At 39.0% G+C, this 15,779-nt stretch overlaps 1 protein-coding gene across 1 annotated transcript in view; it reads right to left on the bottom strand.

The window, feature by feature from the left end:
- Positions 1-15,779, bottom strand: part of LOC116497301 (amine oxidase [flavin-containing] B-like) — a 50,312-nt gene that overhangs the window by 14,477 nt on the left and 20,056 nt on the right. The window contains exons 4-6 of the mRNA XM_032200991.1: positions 4,452-4,556; positions 3,323-3,414; positions 283-424 (exon numbers count right to left, since the gene is read on the bottom strand). Of these exons, the coding sequence (XP_032056882.1) occupies positions 283-424; positions 3,323-3,414; positions 4,452-4,556 (339 nt within the window). The remainder of the gene's footprint in view (positions 1-282; positions 425-3,322; positions 3,415-4,451; positions 4,557-15,779) is intronic.

Here is a 15,779-nt window from a genome sequence, read left to right as displayed (position 1 = left end):
TAAACAAAATATGTATTCCAACCAGAGCCCAAAAGGAAGACAGTCGGGAACTGTTACAAATCTACTGACCCTTAGGCCAATGCCTTCAGCACAGGAACAGCCTTCAACATGAGTTTAGCAAGAGTTTGATTAATGTGTAAATGCGTGCAACTAGTTACCAATGTGCTACTAGGTCAAAGTCATGGGTGTATCCGTTCACCCTCTGAACTTAAATAAACAAGCAGAAGAATGAAGCTAAACAAGGGTTCATTGCAAGCTGCAGAAGGTGATGGCTGACAATACCTGCCCCCCATTGGTTGTTGAGAAGATCCTGGCTGTCCCCCCACACTGCTTCACATACCACAAAAACCAGAGGGCAGAGACCTCGTGGGGTTCAGAAGTGACATCCACGTTCACAAACAGAGTTGCAAAACTCTTGGCAGCACTGCAGCAAAGACAAGAAAGTAAGTAAATGTAAAGTTTGGAAAAGGGTGACAATCGCATTCTTTAGTAGGGCAGAGACTGTCTTTGGCAATCTCTTCTTCCACTGAAGATAAGGGCAAAGGCTTCCTTGATTTCAGTGGAAACAGGAAAAAATATCAATTGCTTTTATGGAACATTTTTCAGTGAACCCTGTAAAAAAATGTTAATTAAGTGCTGCTGTAGACCAGCCAAATTAGGGCTCCAGGAAACACAAAGGCCAATGAAAGCTTATAGCATTTTTATGCTACCAATACAAAATTAGTTTATCATTCCAGACTCAGGATTAAGGGAAGCAGTCTCTGATGTCTTCACTGGACTGCAAAACCAATGCGTCCTCCCATGGCTCCTGGGTGATATTCAAGATCTGCTGTTCTGTTTGCACTTCCTGAATACCTGTCCCTCAAGCACTCAGCATATGAATTATTCAACATTTGCCATTGAAAAAAGTTAAGCATCTTATCTAAGCTAATTATCTAAACTCTCTAGTTAGTCAGCACCCCTTACTGCTCTCTCCTCTGCTGTGCTCTGGGAGGGTGCTGCAGCAAGAACAAACCAAGGAAAGAAGAGGAGTAGAAAGCCATAAGTGAGGTTGCAGTTTATACAGATTAACGCATAAGTTTGGCAAAAAACAAATAAATAAATAAATAATGAAAGGATACTTTTGGTCACACAACTCAGTATTTTAAATGGTGGTCTGGTACCCAGTGGTGATGAACACAGAAGTGGAAAAGTGGCCTGTGTCTGAAGAAGAATCACTGCTTTATGTTCTCTAGTTGGTGCTTTCATTACAGGAATAAGCAAAATGGCAGCTCTACTGGAAATTATTGTATAAACCTGTACAATATTTTAAGGTGAACTAAGACAGTTAATTAAGGCTCAGGCAAATATTCCTCCTGTGAAAAGTAAACACTTCCTCTGCCCTCACTCTGAGAAAGATTTAAGAGTGACATGGAGAACATGACCAGGAGATGCTCAGCTGAACTGCATTGTGAACTACAGTGACTGAGTACCTATAGGTATTTCATATGCCAAGCACTAGGTAATCAATAACTTCTAAAGCCAGTACAGAATTCACTTTCAGTTGTTTCTTCCTTTTTTCAGTCTTTGAACTTCCAAAAACAAAAAAAAAAGAGAAAAGCATAACTCAGACATAATATTTCAAACTCAGCTGTAGTTCTACACATAAAAAAGGGTTTAATGTCCTTGCTAAAAACGTACAAAGCCCTGCTGTAGTAAAATGCTGCCTCATTTTCTAAAATATGGGTTCATTCTGGCTTTATTCTTGACAGCCAAAAATAATACAGAAAATATTTATCATTTTTTATCTATATAAACACATACTGAAAAATATGATCAGCTCTGAAAGATGGGAGAATTAGTGTATGTACTTATTAATATTTCATAGACGGAAGGTACTAGGCAGTGGTTAAATCTTCATTGTTTCTGCTGCCTTCTCCCACTGCTTTTCAGTATTTCAGTTTCCCAGTTTCTTCTGGTGTTTTACCTAGTAATGGCAGAATGATTTCAACAGGGCATTTCCAGCATGCAAGTCTAGCCAAAAGCAAATCTGTACAGCCTGAGAGATGAGAGGAAATAGTAGAAGATTACCCTTCTGGATGACTACCTTCTGGGGTGGGAAGTTTCTACAGAACGTTATCTACATCTTGAGCAAACCGGGCAAATCAAGCTGAGATGCACATATGAAATTTGAAAAGCATCTTGGAATTAAGGGAGGCTGACAGTTATGCCAATATTGAGGTAAAATGTCAAGTCTTATTCCATCAGAGAGTCTGAAAAAATATGACTGTAGTCCTGTGACCTATTGGATATTGAATAGCTACCAGCGTGCAGTGTTCTGCTAACCCGCATAGTTCCTTACCAAATCAGAGGTTAAAAAGGCCAGCAGGATGGACAGTATACATTTCTATTTCCTTTCACTGAATATGCATGGTGGCATAAATGAGAAATGTTTGTGTACAGCTATAACTTTTGTTGCAAATGAAAGCAAAATGACCAGAAGACTGAGTGCTTTTGCACAAGAGCCTCCTGTTCTTTAGCAATGCCCATGTTCCTCTCTAAAGGCTGGCTGAAACCATAAACATGCCCCCCAATACCGCTGGCAGTGTCATTCTGAGAGGGTGCTGTCAGGCTTTTGCACTACGGTTGTGCCTGCTCCCTGCAGCAGGGTGTTTGATGCTTAGAAATTCTAACACTGTTGCTGTAGAAATCAATCTGCTTTGCAGCAAGGCTGAATTCATGTTTTTTTGCTTCAGTGTGAAGAAAACCAATCAAACTGCTCTTGAATGGCAAGTAAAGAAAAATTGCTTTGATGTATACATAAAAACAGGAAGCATTCTCAGTTTCCCTGGGTGGTATATAGTGCAGCAGTTAAACAATAGAACAATGGATGTTTGAGTGATTTATTGCCATTTCAAGACAAATGTTATAGTACTTTGGAAAAATCAGCTGGTCCATTACAGAATAGATGTATGCTGTTCCATCAAAAATATAATTCAAAAACCTTCTGTAGCCAGAGCATTTTTCCTTGAATACTTAAACACATAGTAATATGTAACAGATGAAGGTATTACCCAAGTATTCAGAAGTAACCTCTCCCACAAAACCCATTTTCCTTATATCTTTGTATTAGTCTAAAAAGTTACGGATATGTAACAGAAACTATTGCGTGTGCTGATAGGTGTTGTGTTCTACTGTAAAAATATTTTCTTATCACATTTCTTCAAAAAGCTGTATCCTAGTGGTAATTATACCTGTTTGCCAAGTAGTAATGTCTACGTGGAGTTCTAAGGTATATAAATATAAGCTTTTGTATCTACTTCCATATTAAAGAGTTTCTTACTTTGTCCAGCAAATTTTGTCTATGAAATCTTGCATAGTCATTTTGTCCCATTCTTCTGCATGTGGAGCTTTCCACGGAGCTTCATTAGGAATCTAAGGTAACATAAAATAGTATTCATCAGCAAATGAATGAGTGGCATAAGAAAAAGACAACAAAATGAACAGGTTGATTTCAGGTTAAAATTAGAGGTCTGGACTGTTGTTTAGGTCTATTGTCAAAATAACCTTGATATAGTGTTTTAATATATTTTTTTAATAACTCATTCTGAATGTGTTATTTTCATAAGAAATAGTTACCTCTTTGGGTTAGAATTAAAAGTTCAAGCAAAGAAAAAAAGGAGAGAATTAACATTAGAAGCTGAATGACTGCATGAAAGAGAAATATGCAACACAAGAGGCAGCAAACAGAATTTATGCTTTATCCTCAGTATCTGCAACACTGCAGACATAATCTCATCTTTACATGATAACTCTGCCTGCAAATTCCTGACAGGTAGTACAGTGAACTTAACAGAAGATGCTTTTAAGGATTGTTCTTTTTCATATATGTATTTTTAGGTATAAGAATAATTTTAGAGTTAAGAGCTACAAAGATAAAACACAGTGCTGAGGAATGGTTCTGGGTTGTTCTATAGCTCTCTTGTTCATCTGTGCCAGTAACAGCCACCTCTTTTTAAAATCTTGTAGCTCAATGGAAAATATGCACTAATGGTAACAAACTAAAATGGTTGGTATGAATTTGAGGGTGGAGAAGGACATATTTTACAGGCCTACAAGCCTCTTAAAATGCTGCTTACTCAATTTAGCATAATGCTAAAATCACAAGCAAAAACCCTGATGCTCGTTAAAATAAAATTAAAAAAAAAAGAGAGAGGTAGGACTGCAGACAGGCTTAGCAGCATGGCTTTCAGAATGAGAATGCCAGGATGCCATTTATAAATGTGCTCTGACTACCAATGTATACCAAATTACATGTTTTAATACTGTTCATGGGAAGAGCTAGGCATGTTCAAGCTAGACCAGCTTTGCCTGTCTACATCCTAGTCCCATCTGCACTCTGCCCCACTGATCAGCTTCACACGGAGACAAAGCTGAGCTGAAATGGTCAGCTGCAATTCCTCCTGCCATACCTCCTTTCCCATTTCATCCATAGTCCTCCACAGGTTGTTGTAGTCCAGGTAGGCCAAAGGATTCCACAGAGGAGGAAATGCACCTTTGAAGGGGTAAGATTTACCCTACAAGATGAAAATAAATAAATAAATAAATAAATAAATAAATAAATAATAAAATACAATCACTGTACTGATAGTTTCTATGTGCGGGAAACCACACCAAATGGTTACGTTCTGACTAGACAAAAGCAAAAATTGAATCAATACATGTAATGGCTTCTGACAGATGATGTCTGTGGGCCCACATTGAGCCACAGGAGGCTCCATCTGAACACCAGGCAGCACTTCTGTGCCGTGCAGGTCATGGAGCAATCTCCCAGGTTATCTAGGGAGGTTGTGTAATCTTGGAGATCTCCAAAAGCTGCCTGGACATGGTCCAGGGCAGCCTGCTCTGGGTGGCCCTGCTTGAGCAGGGGATGGAGTAGGTGGCCTCCCTTCCCACCTCAGCCATTCTGGGATTGTATGTATGCAACTTAAACTTGACACACAGTTAAGTCAGTTGTGTGCAAAACCGGTAGTGCCTTGTATCTTGAAAGTTTTAAATTGGATACTTCTGGGCAATAAAACTAATATCCTGCAGGAGAGTCACTAATATCGGAGGAAAAAATGAGACAGAACAGTATTGCTCAACTGAGATGAAAAAACAGCTATTTTTTTTCCTGAAAACAAGAAACATATGTTACATATTTTCCTAATTGTTCATGAAAAAACTTAATTGGTAATTGCATTTAGTGACTTTTTTTTTTCTTTCAAAATCAGACCAAAGCAGCTGTGATGAGCTTTATTATACACTAAAATCATAGCTCAGAGACCTACCTGGAACAAACTCTTTCCAGCTAACATGCACATCCCCAGCCCTATAGAAAATGTAGTATTTACTAATGATCACTATTTCTCCCATTCAACAACCATACCTCTGGCCATACATTCTCGATAATGACAGTCTGGCCAACATGAATGTCCTAATTTCATCATTATATATTTAATAGTTAGGTTTTAATACATTCAATAAATGTTGCCACTACTATCAGTCCAGAAAGTCCAGTTTAATTAAGGGCAAAAAACAACAGTTAATTTGTAAAGCTTTTTTATTTGCAAGGGATTTCCTTGGCTTACTATATGTATGGCAACATAACAGATATAAAAAATCACAATTAAATGCACATTAGCATTGTATGGCTACTCATTTCTTCACAACACATTCTGGACTCCATAAAATTGATGACCAATAAAGGCCATATTGTGTTCCATCGTTGATTTTTCAAAACTTAAATTACCTATTTAAGAGGGCACTGCATCAGTATGAACGCCAATTGGTAGAATCATTAACTTTTAATAGATATTGATACAGTGCCACACCAACTGATCACTCTGGCTTCAGAAGAAATGCTGCATCAGGATTAAATATTTGGAGCCAGGTTACAACAAACAAAAAACACTGTGTCTCATTGAAGATAAGTATACAAATACCATTTACATGAAGAAGCATCAAGCTTGGTTTGATTTAGCCACTTAATTAATAATGCGAAAGAAGGGACAGAAAGTACATTATTCAAACCTGCAAACACCAGAAGAGAGAGTAAAAGGATCTTGAGAGACTAAAAACTTGGTCTGGAAATAACAAAAATATACACAACCTTATAAAATGCTGACTTATAATTTTGAGGACTTCTAATTCAAAGAGAGAGAAACTTAAAAAGCAGAAATTCCAGAAATGAAACCTCGGGATAAGAGTAAGAGCAACTTAGAAACTAATTTACAAAACAAAACAAAACAAAACAAAACAAAAACAAAAAAAAACCAAACAAACAAAAAAACACAACAACAACAACAACAACAACAAAAAAAAACACAGCAAGTTAGAGTAAATTAAGAAGAAGCTTTTTTTTTTTTCATGTAGTCTTTGTAAGGCCATGAGACTGTAATGAAATTCTTGTAAGAAACACTAAGGTAATGAAAGTTTGGAAGAAAGCAAAGTGAAGGAACAAAGGAATTAATTCTGCAGAACATGTGAAGAAGTAGCTGCAAAACAACAATTCCATTTTGCAGTGCTTTTGAGGAGAGATTATGGTTTGTAACATGCCAAAATGTCAATTTTAAAAAAGTTTTCAATCCGCAGTTTCATAATAGTTGGATTTGATCCCCAGTCACTCTGTGAAGCAGAGGTACCAAGGCTGAAAACCTTGCATTTCCAATCTTGGAATGCACATTACAGCACATGTTCAGAAATACTGCAGAAGATGTCAGGAAAGGTTTGCTTTCATTCAACATGGAACAAAGTGTATCTATACAGCTCTTGTGCTCAGCCATATGAAAATACATCTTATTGGAGTCAAGCCTATAGATGGAGATCATGAACCGCAGCAAGTTTATCCTTCACTTGGTCCTGAAATAGACATTTTGGTACTATTACGGAATCTGTTAAAATGAAAATAATTTGAACTGAGATACATCTTCATGGTCTACTGTCAAGGGGCTTTGAAAGAGCAATAGGTCACAGACTAAATAACCTCCTACCCCAACGAGTGAAATCTGAACCATGTTGGTAATTACCAACACCAACTACCAATGAGCTTTTTTGGGCACATACAGATTTCATAGCAGCCAGAAGTCAGTTTTGCTGTGCCTTGTTCTGAGCACTGGAGCTACCCTTCACACGCATACAAACCTGCATAGGTATTCCAAAGAAAGAATATATTGGTTTGGTTTTTAATACCTAACATTTCCCAGATTCAGGTTTATGAAACATGTATACTGCTGTGCCCACAAAAACCAGGACAGCATCAGAATGGGTTATTCCAATTATTGATTTTGTTCTGAGCTTCCTGCTCTGCCAGAGGCAATCCTACCTGAGTTATCCCCTCTGAGTTAACTCAAGTCTTATGAATTCCCTGTGGTGTTTTTTCATGAGTGCACGACTAAGAGACACATAAAACACATCTTTGTTTTAGTATTCTTCTATTTCACTGCATTTGAACTGCTGAAAGGGAAAACTTGGGTATGTCTCTTGTGCAGAAATCTGGGGCAACAATACTCATAAAGCACAAGAACAAATCTCAACCTGGAAAAACAAAAATAATCACTAAAGTGAGGGAGTCTCCTGTGAATGTTACATTTAAGAGCTCCTAAGACATTATGTAAGGCCTGATCCTTATTTCCTATGTAGACAAAACTCCAGGAGCTGCCAGGCAGAACTCAGTCTGAGAGTGTAAGACTACGATCTATACAGAAACAAAAAGAACACAACCAAAGAAAGACAACATATTTCTGAGTAATTTCTGAGAAAATAAAACATTTCAGCTTTGCTGATGAATTTGTACTTTTGCAGGTACAACAAGCTTTTTGATACTTAGGCAAAATTTGCCAATTTCTATCATATTGCTGGGAATAGCAGTCTCCAAAACTATTGGTGCTGCATAATCTCTAATGAAAAACAAAACATGTGGATGAAAAATATGCTCAAAAATGCACAAAACATTTACTCTTCAAATGTTTTTAATACCCAAATCAGAGCAGTATATAAACCGTAATAATAACCATCCCATCTAAACATTTTGATAAAACATTCTAATGCCAATACTGTTTGTGCACTCAGTGGCATTTAATAGAAGGCATATATAGTTTTTAGAAACTGATTCATAATGCCACGTGCAATGCTTCCAAAAGCAGAACACCAGCACTGGCAGCTGGAGGTCTACCCGCTATTGCACGGGTCACTTGCTGCTTAAGAAGATTGTTGCCGCAGTATGGGCTAAAGCATGCTAAAGGAGCTGAAACAATAGGGAGCAAATTCTAGTAACCTAGCTGTCTCAGGAATAAACAAACAGGGAAATGAGGAATCCAATGTAAGATGTCACAAATATTACAATTCCTGAAAGATTTTTCTCATTTATCTGTTTTGAAGAATGTCACGTCAACCAGTGTTTGGCTTAGTTACACTAGACCCATGTAATCCAAGTGGTATGGAAATAAATTCTCTACAGACATCAGCTCTGCCTCAGGGCAAACAGATAACATAACTAGAAATGGCTTACTACTACAGAGCTGGGAAAATATACAGCATGGTAACTGAGTACCAGCAGCCCCTTGAGTATCAGCCCCAGCACCTGGGAGGTCATAGGGACGGGTCCCACACACCTCCTCCTGGGAGAGTGGGAGTGAGAGAATGGTTAGGGGAGAAAGGACATCCTCTGACAGAAAGTGTCATCAGTATCTCACTGCACATTGAGATCTCAGAAGAAAGACTGGTTTTGCAGGCACAAGACCACTTTGTGCTCCCCTAAATGTTGCGTACCCAGGCAGTACCCAAGCTGTATTCCACATCATAACTTGCAGCCCCTCATGCCAATGATCCGTGAAGTTTTTAGAACTGAACATGAATATAGCCAGATTTCAGTGTAGGAAATAAGACCACATGATGCAATCCCTGCACCGGTGAGTGAGCACAGATACCCCCTCAGCTAAGCTCTCTAAGCCTTGGAGTAGCAGCTTCTAACTTCACCAGTATGTCAGTCTGCATGTTAATCTGCGGTTACACAGCTTCACGGGCATGTAGTGCCATCTGCTGATTCATAAGCATCACACACCTTGTTTTCTCAGCTTAAAATCCTGTCATTCATGTAAAGTGCAGAAATGGTAAGATACGAAGTCATGAGAACAAAAAAGAGAAATAGCAAGGAGTCACATCAGGCTGGAATTCAGGACCTTCTCACTCTCAGTTTGTCATCTGCTGCACCATGGAAAACTGTCCCTCCCTTTTTTTTTTTTAATCCATACTATCTATAGCATGTCCTTGGGGCTCAGCCTTTGATTAATCATAATTCTCAGTAAAACGTGGCAACTAGCTGGAACAAATGAAATCTCCAGCAGCTGAGACAGGTAAATAGCTTCCCGTTAGTAATAGGTAAATAGTTCCCTTCTCTGAGAAACTGTTCTGTTCATAAACTTAGCTGATTACTATGCTGGCAGGTATCACAAAAATAAAAAGATACAAAGATCAGAAAATATAAATGCAGTGCAAGAAAATCCAGATAACTAATAGTGCAAATATGCAATATTAAGATGTGCCAAAATACCCTCTAAATATATTTCAGTATTTAATTCTGGATCATCGGCTCTGGATGCCAGTGTGTTTTGTGAAATTTGATCATCAAAAGTAATTTCATTTTAAGAGTAGTATAGCCAGACACATTGGTCTGAAACATGCCTCTTGAAAAGGAAAGGAGCTAACTGGGAACAATGTATTTCCTCTGTATTATGAAGTCCATCTTCACTCTGCCACCACATAAGTCAAAAACTCGAATACGTCTTGTCTGAAAAAAGGCAGAATAAGGAAAACAAATAGCAATGAGGTATTTTAGAAAGAAAACTTGAGGTTCTGCTCTAAATTTAAAACAGAATATAATCCTTTGATCCAACCAGCTGAGAAAAAAAGTTGACTAGAACCAGACTTCTTATTTACAGATTTAAGACACACTTTTACAAAAAGTGCTCAAGTGTCTTATGAAGTACATATTTCAAAGGACTGTGGTTCTAAATGCTCTTTGAAAGTGGACCTGCACAAGACTTTCAACACCTGAATTAAACCTCCCAACAAAGTGGATAAAATCAATAGAAACCTTTCCTGAGTATTTCTAGAGTTTGTCTTAAAAAAAACACAGCTCCTTCCCCTCCCAAAAGCAGATAAGTGCACAAAAATACATAAGAACAGGAGAAAAGAGGAGTTTTATTTTGGAGAAAACAATGAAGCCAGCTCTCTGCCTGCCCACAGATAACATAACTGAGCACAAATTCTCAAAATGAGAATGCTGTAAGAATGCTGTATTTAACACAGGAGAAAATATTGGACTCACTGGTTTTGTTTCTGAGATATTCCAGGTTCTAAAATTTCTTACCTAAAAAATGAAACCTTCCATAAAATGTTACAGACATATGAAACCCAGCAGTGTCAGCCAGTTCTTTCAGTATGAAATACACATGTATTCTGTATTTCTGTAGACCTCAATCAGCTTCCCAAGGGAAACAAAAATCAGTTCTTGTAATCAAATGCAATTGAAGCTTTTCTCCCAGCAGCCTGAATTAAATAAGCTAGGTGGAAGCAGAGCTCCTTTTCCTTATCTCCTAGGAAACAGACCCTGTGGTCTGGGAGGGCTGAAACTGAGGAAGTTTCTTTGCATTCAGTTTTAATTAAGAAATGCATACTTTATTTCCAGTTCATTTTGCCTTACTGCTTTCATCCTCATGCTGCCATGAGGTCACAGCTGTCAGCCTTCCAGCCAATTTTCCTGATCAATAAACATCTCTTGTAAGACCCTTTTTTATGGTCCCCTTTGGCAGAGATTGCTTTGCAGATTTGCTGTACGTTATCTTGACCCTTTTAGGCTGCTGTAATACAAATATTATCCATTTTTAATTAGAAAAAGGCCTAATTACAAACTAAGTTGTTGCAATTACTGCCAGGTGGCTGGCACAAAAAAAGGGAAAATGTCCCTTTATGTACAGGGCAGGTCCAACAAGACCAGCCGTTTCTATATTCCTGCTGATGATCGCTTTCATTCACAGCATGGAGGACATCCCTTGTGAGTCTAGCACATACTCTCACCTACCTCAGCCTAGTCAATGCTCAGATCGTCTCCTGAGGCTATCAGTGAGTGAATAATGGCATGGTGTTTTGTGACAGGAATGCCTGCATACTTATATCTATGAAAGAGTTTAAGCAGTGCAGACCCATATTCCAGCAAGTACACATGAACGTGCCAAAGCCCAGTAGTAATTTCAGTGTCTTCAAATTTACTTAGCTTCCTTTTCAAGACACCGAATGGCCAGCTTCTTCATGATTGAGATGATTCTCCCTAGTTCCCTAAGTTCTTGCTAACAAATTGTCAGGGAAAAAATAAAAAAAAAAAAAAAAAAGAAAAAGATATGATGACACTTCACCTCACTTAAACTGATGGTAACTCAGTCTCTCATACTTTTTCTTCTCTGAATGCACTCTAATTAAGATACACAAAAGAAAAATGAAAGAGCTTTTATGCAGTTATTCAAAATCCATTTAAGCTGTTACAGTATGTATTATATACTATACCAAGAGATGCTTTGCAAAGAAGCAGGGCTGAAGCTTAAATAAATCATGTTGCCTAGCTTTAGTGCATGTATCAGTGATATCACAGAAGAAACCTCAGTAAATTCTCTAACTTTAGATACAGCAATCACTTATCTTGCTGCTAATTAAATCCCAATACAACAGGGCCATCACATTTTTATTCATGAATGAGACCGCAGCAAACTGCATTTTAATAAACACAATAGCGCTGAAAATGAATGACACCCAAGAGGGCTGTAAATTTTTTCTTCTGCATATCTATTGTAGATCAGTATGTAGCCTGCTAACATTAGAGCAGATTTGTGGTCCTAGTTAAAAGTATTGTGTGTATAAGACTAAATATTCATCTCCAGTGATATCCTGCAGACTCAGTTCACCTTAGCAATCTCCTCAGAGTTGCCAGGTTGTATTTACACGCATGAAGGTTGCGCTAACCTTGGAGAGGGCATGACATGCATTCAGATACCTCTAGCCAGTGCTGCTGGCAGAGGAACATGACGAAAGTCCATCCTCATACGAAAACTGAACTGTGGTAATGAGGGACCAGCAACTCTCTGCCAAGATCCTGTCTGCTGACTAGAGAGGGGATGTTTAATGTTTCACCCAGCATTTTGGCTTGAAAGATCTCCCTGGACATACACAGTATTTACGTCTGCCTTTCGATGCTAAGGAAAAAACTAGCAGGGCTTATATCAATTATCATCACGTGATGAATGTTCCACCTGCAATGTACTGTCCAAATAACTAGCCACCTAGCTAGCTGTTAGCACTACCTGCACTGAGAAAACACAGTGACTTTCTAAAAACAATGCTGCTGTCTGGGGAAATTCCAGAAAAGATCACGGTATTACCCCATGGACAGTTGTGGTGGAAGAAAGATCTGGAAAAAACAAACGACAATGAGCATCAATGGCAGTGGGGGATCTACCACAGACTAATGATCAGATTTTGAGAAACAGGTTTTGTTGGTCTCACATAGGCAGTAAGAGGAGTCTCGTCCTTCTGTGTTGCCGAGTTTTCATGCAAGCTCTCCATCAGTGAAAATGGGATCAGAGTGTGCTCAGCTAGCATCACAGCAGGACAAAAGGCAGAGCAACCTTACTGTATATGAAGGAATCAAGCTTTAAAAAGATTAATTCAGCAATCCAGTCATACAAACAAATGTTTCTGTACACAGAGTTTTGGTAGCAGAGCAAACCACTTCCATAGTTACCTTGCTTTGCAAAGGAACCTGTGTCACATTTGATAACACAAGGTCTGTGCTTTAAAGTGCAGTAAATTTGCATAGCTATTTGGACTGCACAAAAGTGAAGTGCAATTTGGATTAACCAAGTAAATCTGTTCTCAATTAAACCTATACAATGATTTGATATGCTTTCATATTTTAACACCTCTTTCCAGAGACTTTTACATAGCAAAGGTAAAAGTTACCTGGACTGCATGAAGTTTAGTTTGGTTTTCGAAGACATTTTGGAGAGGGAAATAAAAAGTGCTCAAAAGCTGCAGATCTACCTATCTAAGGTAGGGCCTTGAATCCTCTCCTAGGTAGATAAGGAAAAATTATCTGATTTAAGGAGCGTTTCATATCTGCTTGCCAGTCCGGTGAGATCACTGTTAGGAGATGCTGACAACTCAGATACTTCTGCTTTTACTTCTTTAATCTGGATTTACAAACTTAACTTCAGTTATGCTATCAAAAAGCAATGGTGTTCAGACAGCAATTTGCCTACCAAATACAACTTGCAGAGCTATCCTAATTTTCTCACTGAGGCTGATGAACCAGCACTTACACAAATGAAAAGAACATACTAATCTCCTTTCAAAGACCATGAAAAAGGCCATTTAACCAGTGGAGGGAATGAAAAAAAAAAAAAAAGGCAAGAAATATAATTTTGAGTTTCTGTGAAGATATCAAACACAACATAAGCAAGACCAAAAATATTCTAGCAATAGAACCTGGTATTAAAAAGGATTAAAGGGGAAGAAAATACACAACCTAATCAAGTTGGTAAAGCCTAATTAGCAGAGACCCTCCCAGAGATCAACAAAATGCACTCTTTTCATTTTGTAGTACAAAGAAGCTGCATATATTGCTTGTATTAAAAAGCCTCTAAAATGAATTTAATTAACTATGAAAGGCTTGATTTTGCCTTGGGGTATATGTAAAAACAGCAGCTGATTTTACAAGATGCACTGTGTTGCCTGATAGTGTAGTTAGAGAAGAATTAATACCTTTAGGTTTCATTGCCTTTTTGGATTCGGAGAGATTTTTTTGGTCCAGAATTTAATTAAATTTGACCCTAGTCATAAAGCTTGGGTCAGCAGGTGAATTCAAATTCATGCCAGAGTGACAGACCATTATATATTTTGGAATCTGTTTTATAAGGTATGACTTAAGAGTACCGTTAGGATTTCAGGGAGCACATAAGAGTACTGTCCATATGCAGGGAAAGTAAGGGCAGGCCACATGGCTGAAAGTGAAAGACCTGCAAGGAATGGATTACAGTAACATGAAATGCAGACGTTTGAAGGTTATTACACTCATTTGGCCACACAATGATGCATATATTTACTGTATAGAGTTTGTCTTCTAATTCTTTAACTGCAATTCTTTAACTATTATAATACTTTCCCCACAGTTGTGTAAATATAGTAGCAAAAATGAAATAGATTAAAAATGAATGGAATTAGGAGATTCCAATGAGTAGCTACTGACTGTGTAGTATGTCCTCTTTCACTCCTTCTTGGCTACCAGGGAGTCTTGGCACACACTCCTCTTTCTGACCACTTCTCTCTTGCCTCCCCTCAGGAGTTCTCCCACAAGCAGCCACCACCAAAAGGTGAGACGTCTCTCCTTGGAGATTTTCAGTACTTGACTGGGCACAGTTTCAAGAAACCTGCCTAATTGTGAGGTAGACCTTGATCCAAGCCCAAGTTGGAATGGAAACCTTGAAGGTTTTCTTGTGTCTGTGTAGCCATGGTGCCAATCTCACACATACCTGCCAGGACTCTGCCAAGCTACTTGCCTATACCAAATTATCACAGATGCCCCATCGCCCTGTTATACCTAAGGACATCACCCATGTCCTACCAGCATCTACCTGCAGGTCTCAGCACAAGCACATGGGTGTCTGTGTGAGTCCAGGCCCTCCTCATACATCCTCCAGAAACTGCTTGCAGCTATAACTCACAGATGCAGGCATCAGTCAAAGTGACAAACATCCCATACCCCAGGCTTGGATGACTTTAATGCCTCCTGGAGCAGTGTCTTCTCTCAACTCTGGATTTCCAGACAGGATTTGTACTGATGCATAGGTTCTCTTGACTTGAGTCCTAAGGCCTGTAAGGACACTGCTGACTCAGTCCTCAGCTGGGGATAAGCCTTAGTGCAGCAGTGCAAAGCCCTTTCTCTGCCCAACACACAGAAAAAGCCAAGGCATATCCTCCTCTGCCAGCCTGGATATATCCCCCAATGCCAGCAAGTTCTGTCAGTGCTGGGTAGAGAGGAAGGCTGAGAGCCTTGACTCACTCCAGAACTCCCAGCCCTAGGCTAAAAGGTGTCCACAGATGATGGCAAAAGGCTACGCACAACCTGACCTGCCTCTGGCAATTCATGTAATAAGACAATTGTGATCAAGCGAAAGACAGATTATCCTTGACAAGAGCCCAAATTCCTACTTTTGTGCCATTCTCTGTTTTCCTCACTCTAAAAGCCTGTTGGAAAACAAAACATCATTTCAACCAGCATGCTAATACCAGTATCCCTCCTAAAAACCTACTTCCTAGAGACCCAAAGAGGAAATGGGGTCTGAATTACAAAACTAGCAGCCATGCTTGTGCTTGCTGCTGACAACAGATGAGGCCCACAAGTCAGCTTCAGAGTTGGCAGTACCAAGTATGCTTCAGTGACTTAATGGCATGGAGCTGGGACAGGGGAGGGTCACGCTGGGTGCTAGGAAAAGGTTCTTCACCAAGAAGGTGGTCTGGCACTTGGACAGGCTCTCCAGGGAAGTTGTCACAGCACCAAGCTTGCCACAGTTCAAGAAGTATTTGGACAATGCTCTCAGACAGGATTTGATTTTTGGGTGGTCCTATGTGGAGCCAATGATCCTTGGACTCAATGATCCTTGTGGGTCCTTTCCAACCCAGGTGATTCTGTGATTCTCTGACTTCTGGTAGTATTT

Source organism: Aythya fuligula, chromosome 1 (assembly GCF_009819795.1).
Source record: "Aythya fuligula isolate bAytFul2 chromosome 1, bAytFul2.pri, whole genome shotgun sequence".
Lineage (NCBI taxonomy): Eukaryota > Metazoa > Chordata > Aves > Anseriformes > Anatidae > Aythya > Aythya fuligula.
This window is presented reverse-complemented; position numbering and strand designations above follow the sequence as displayed.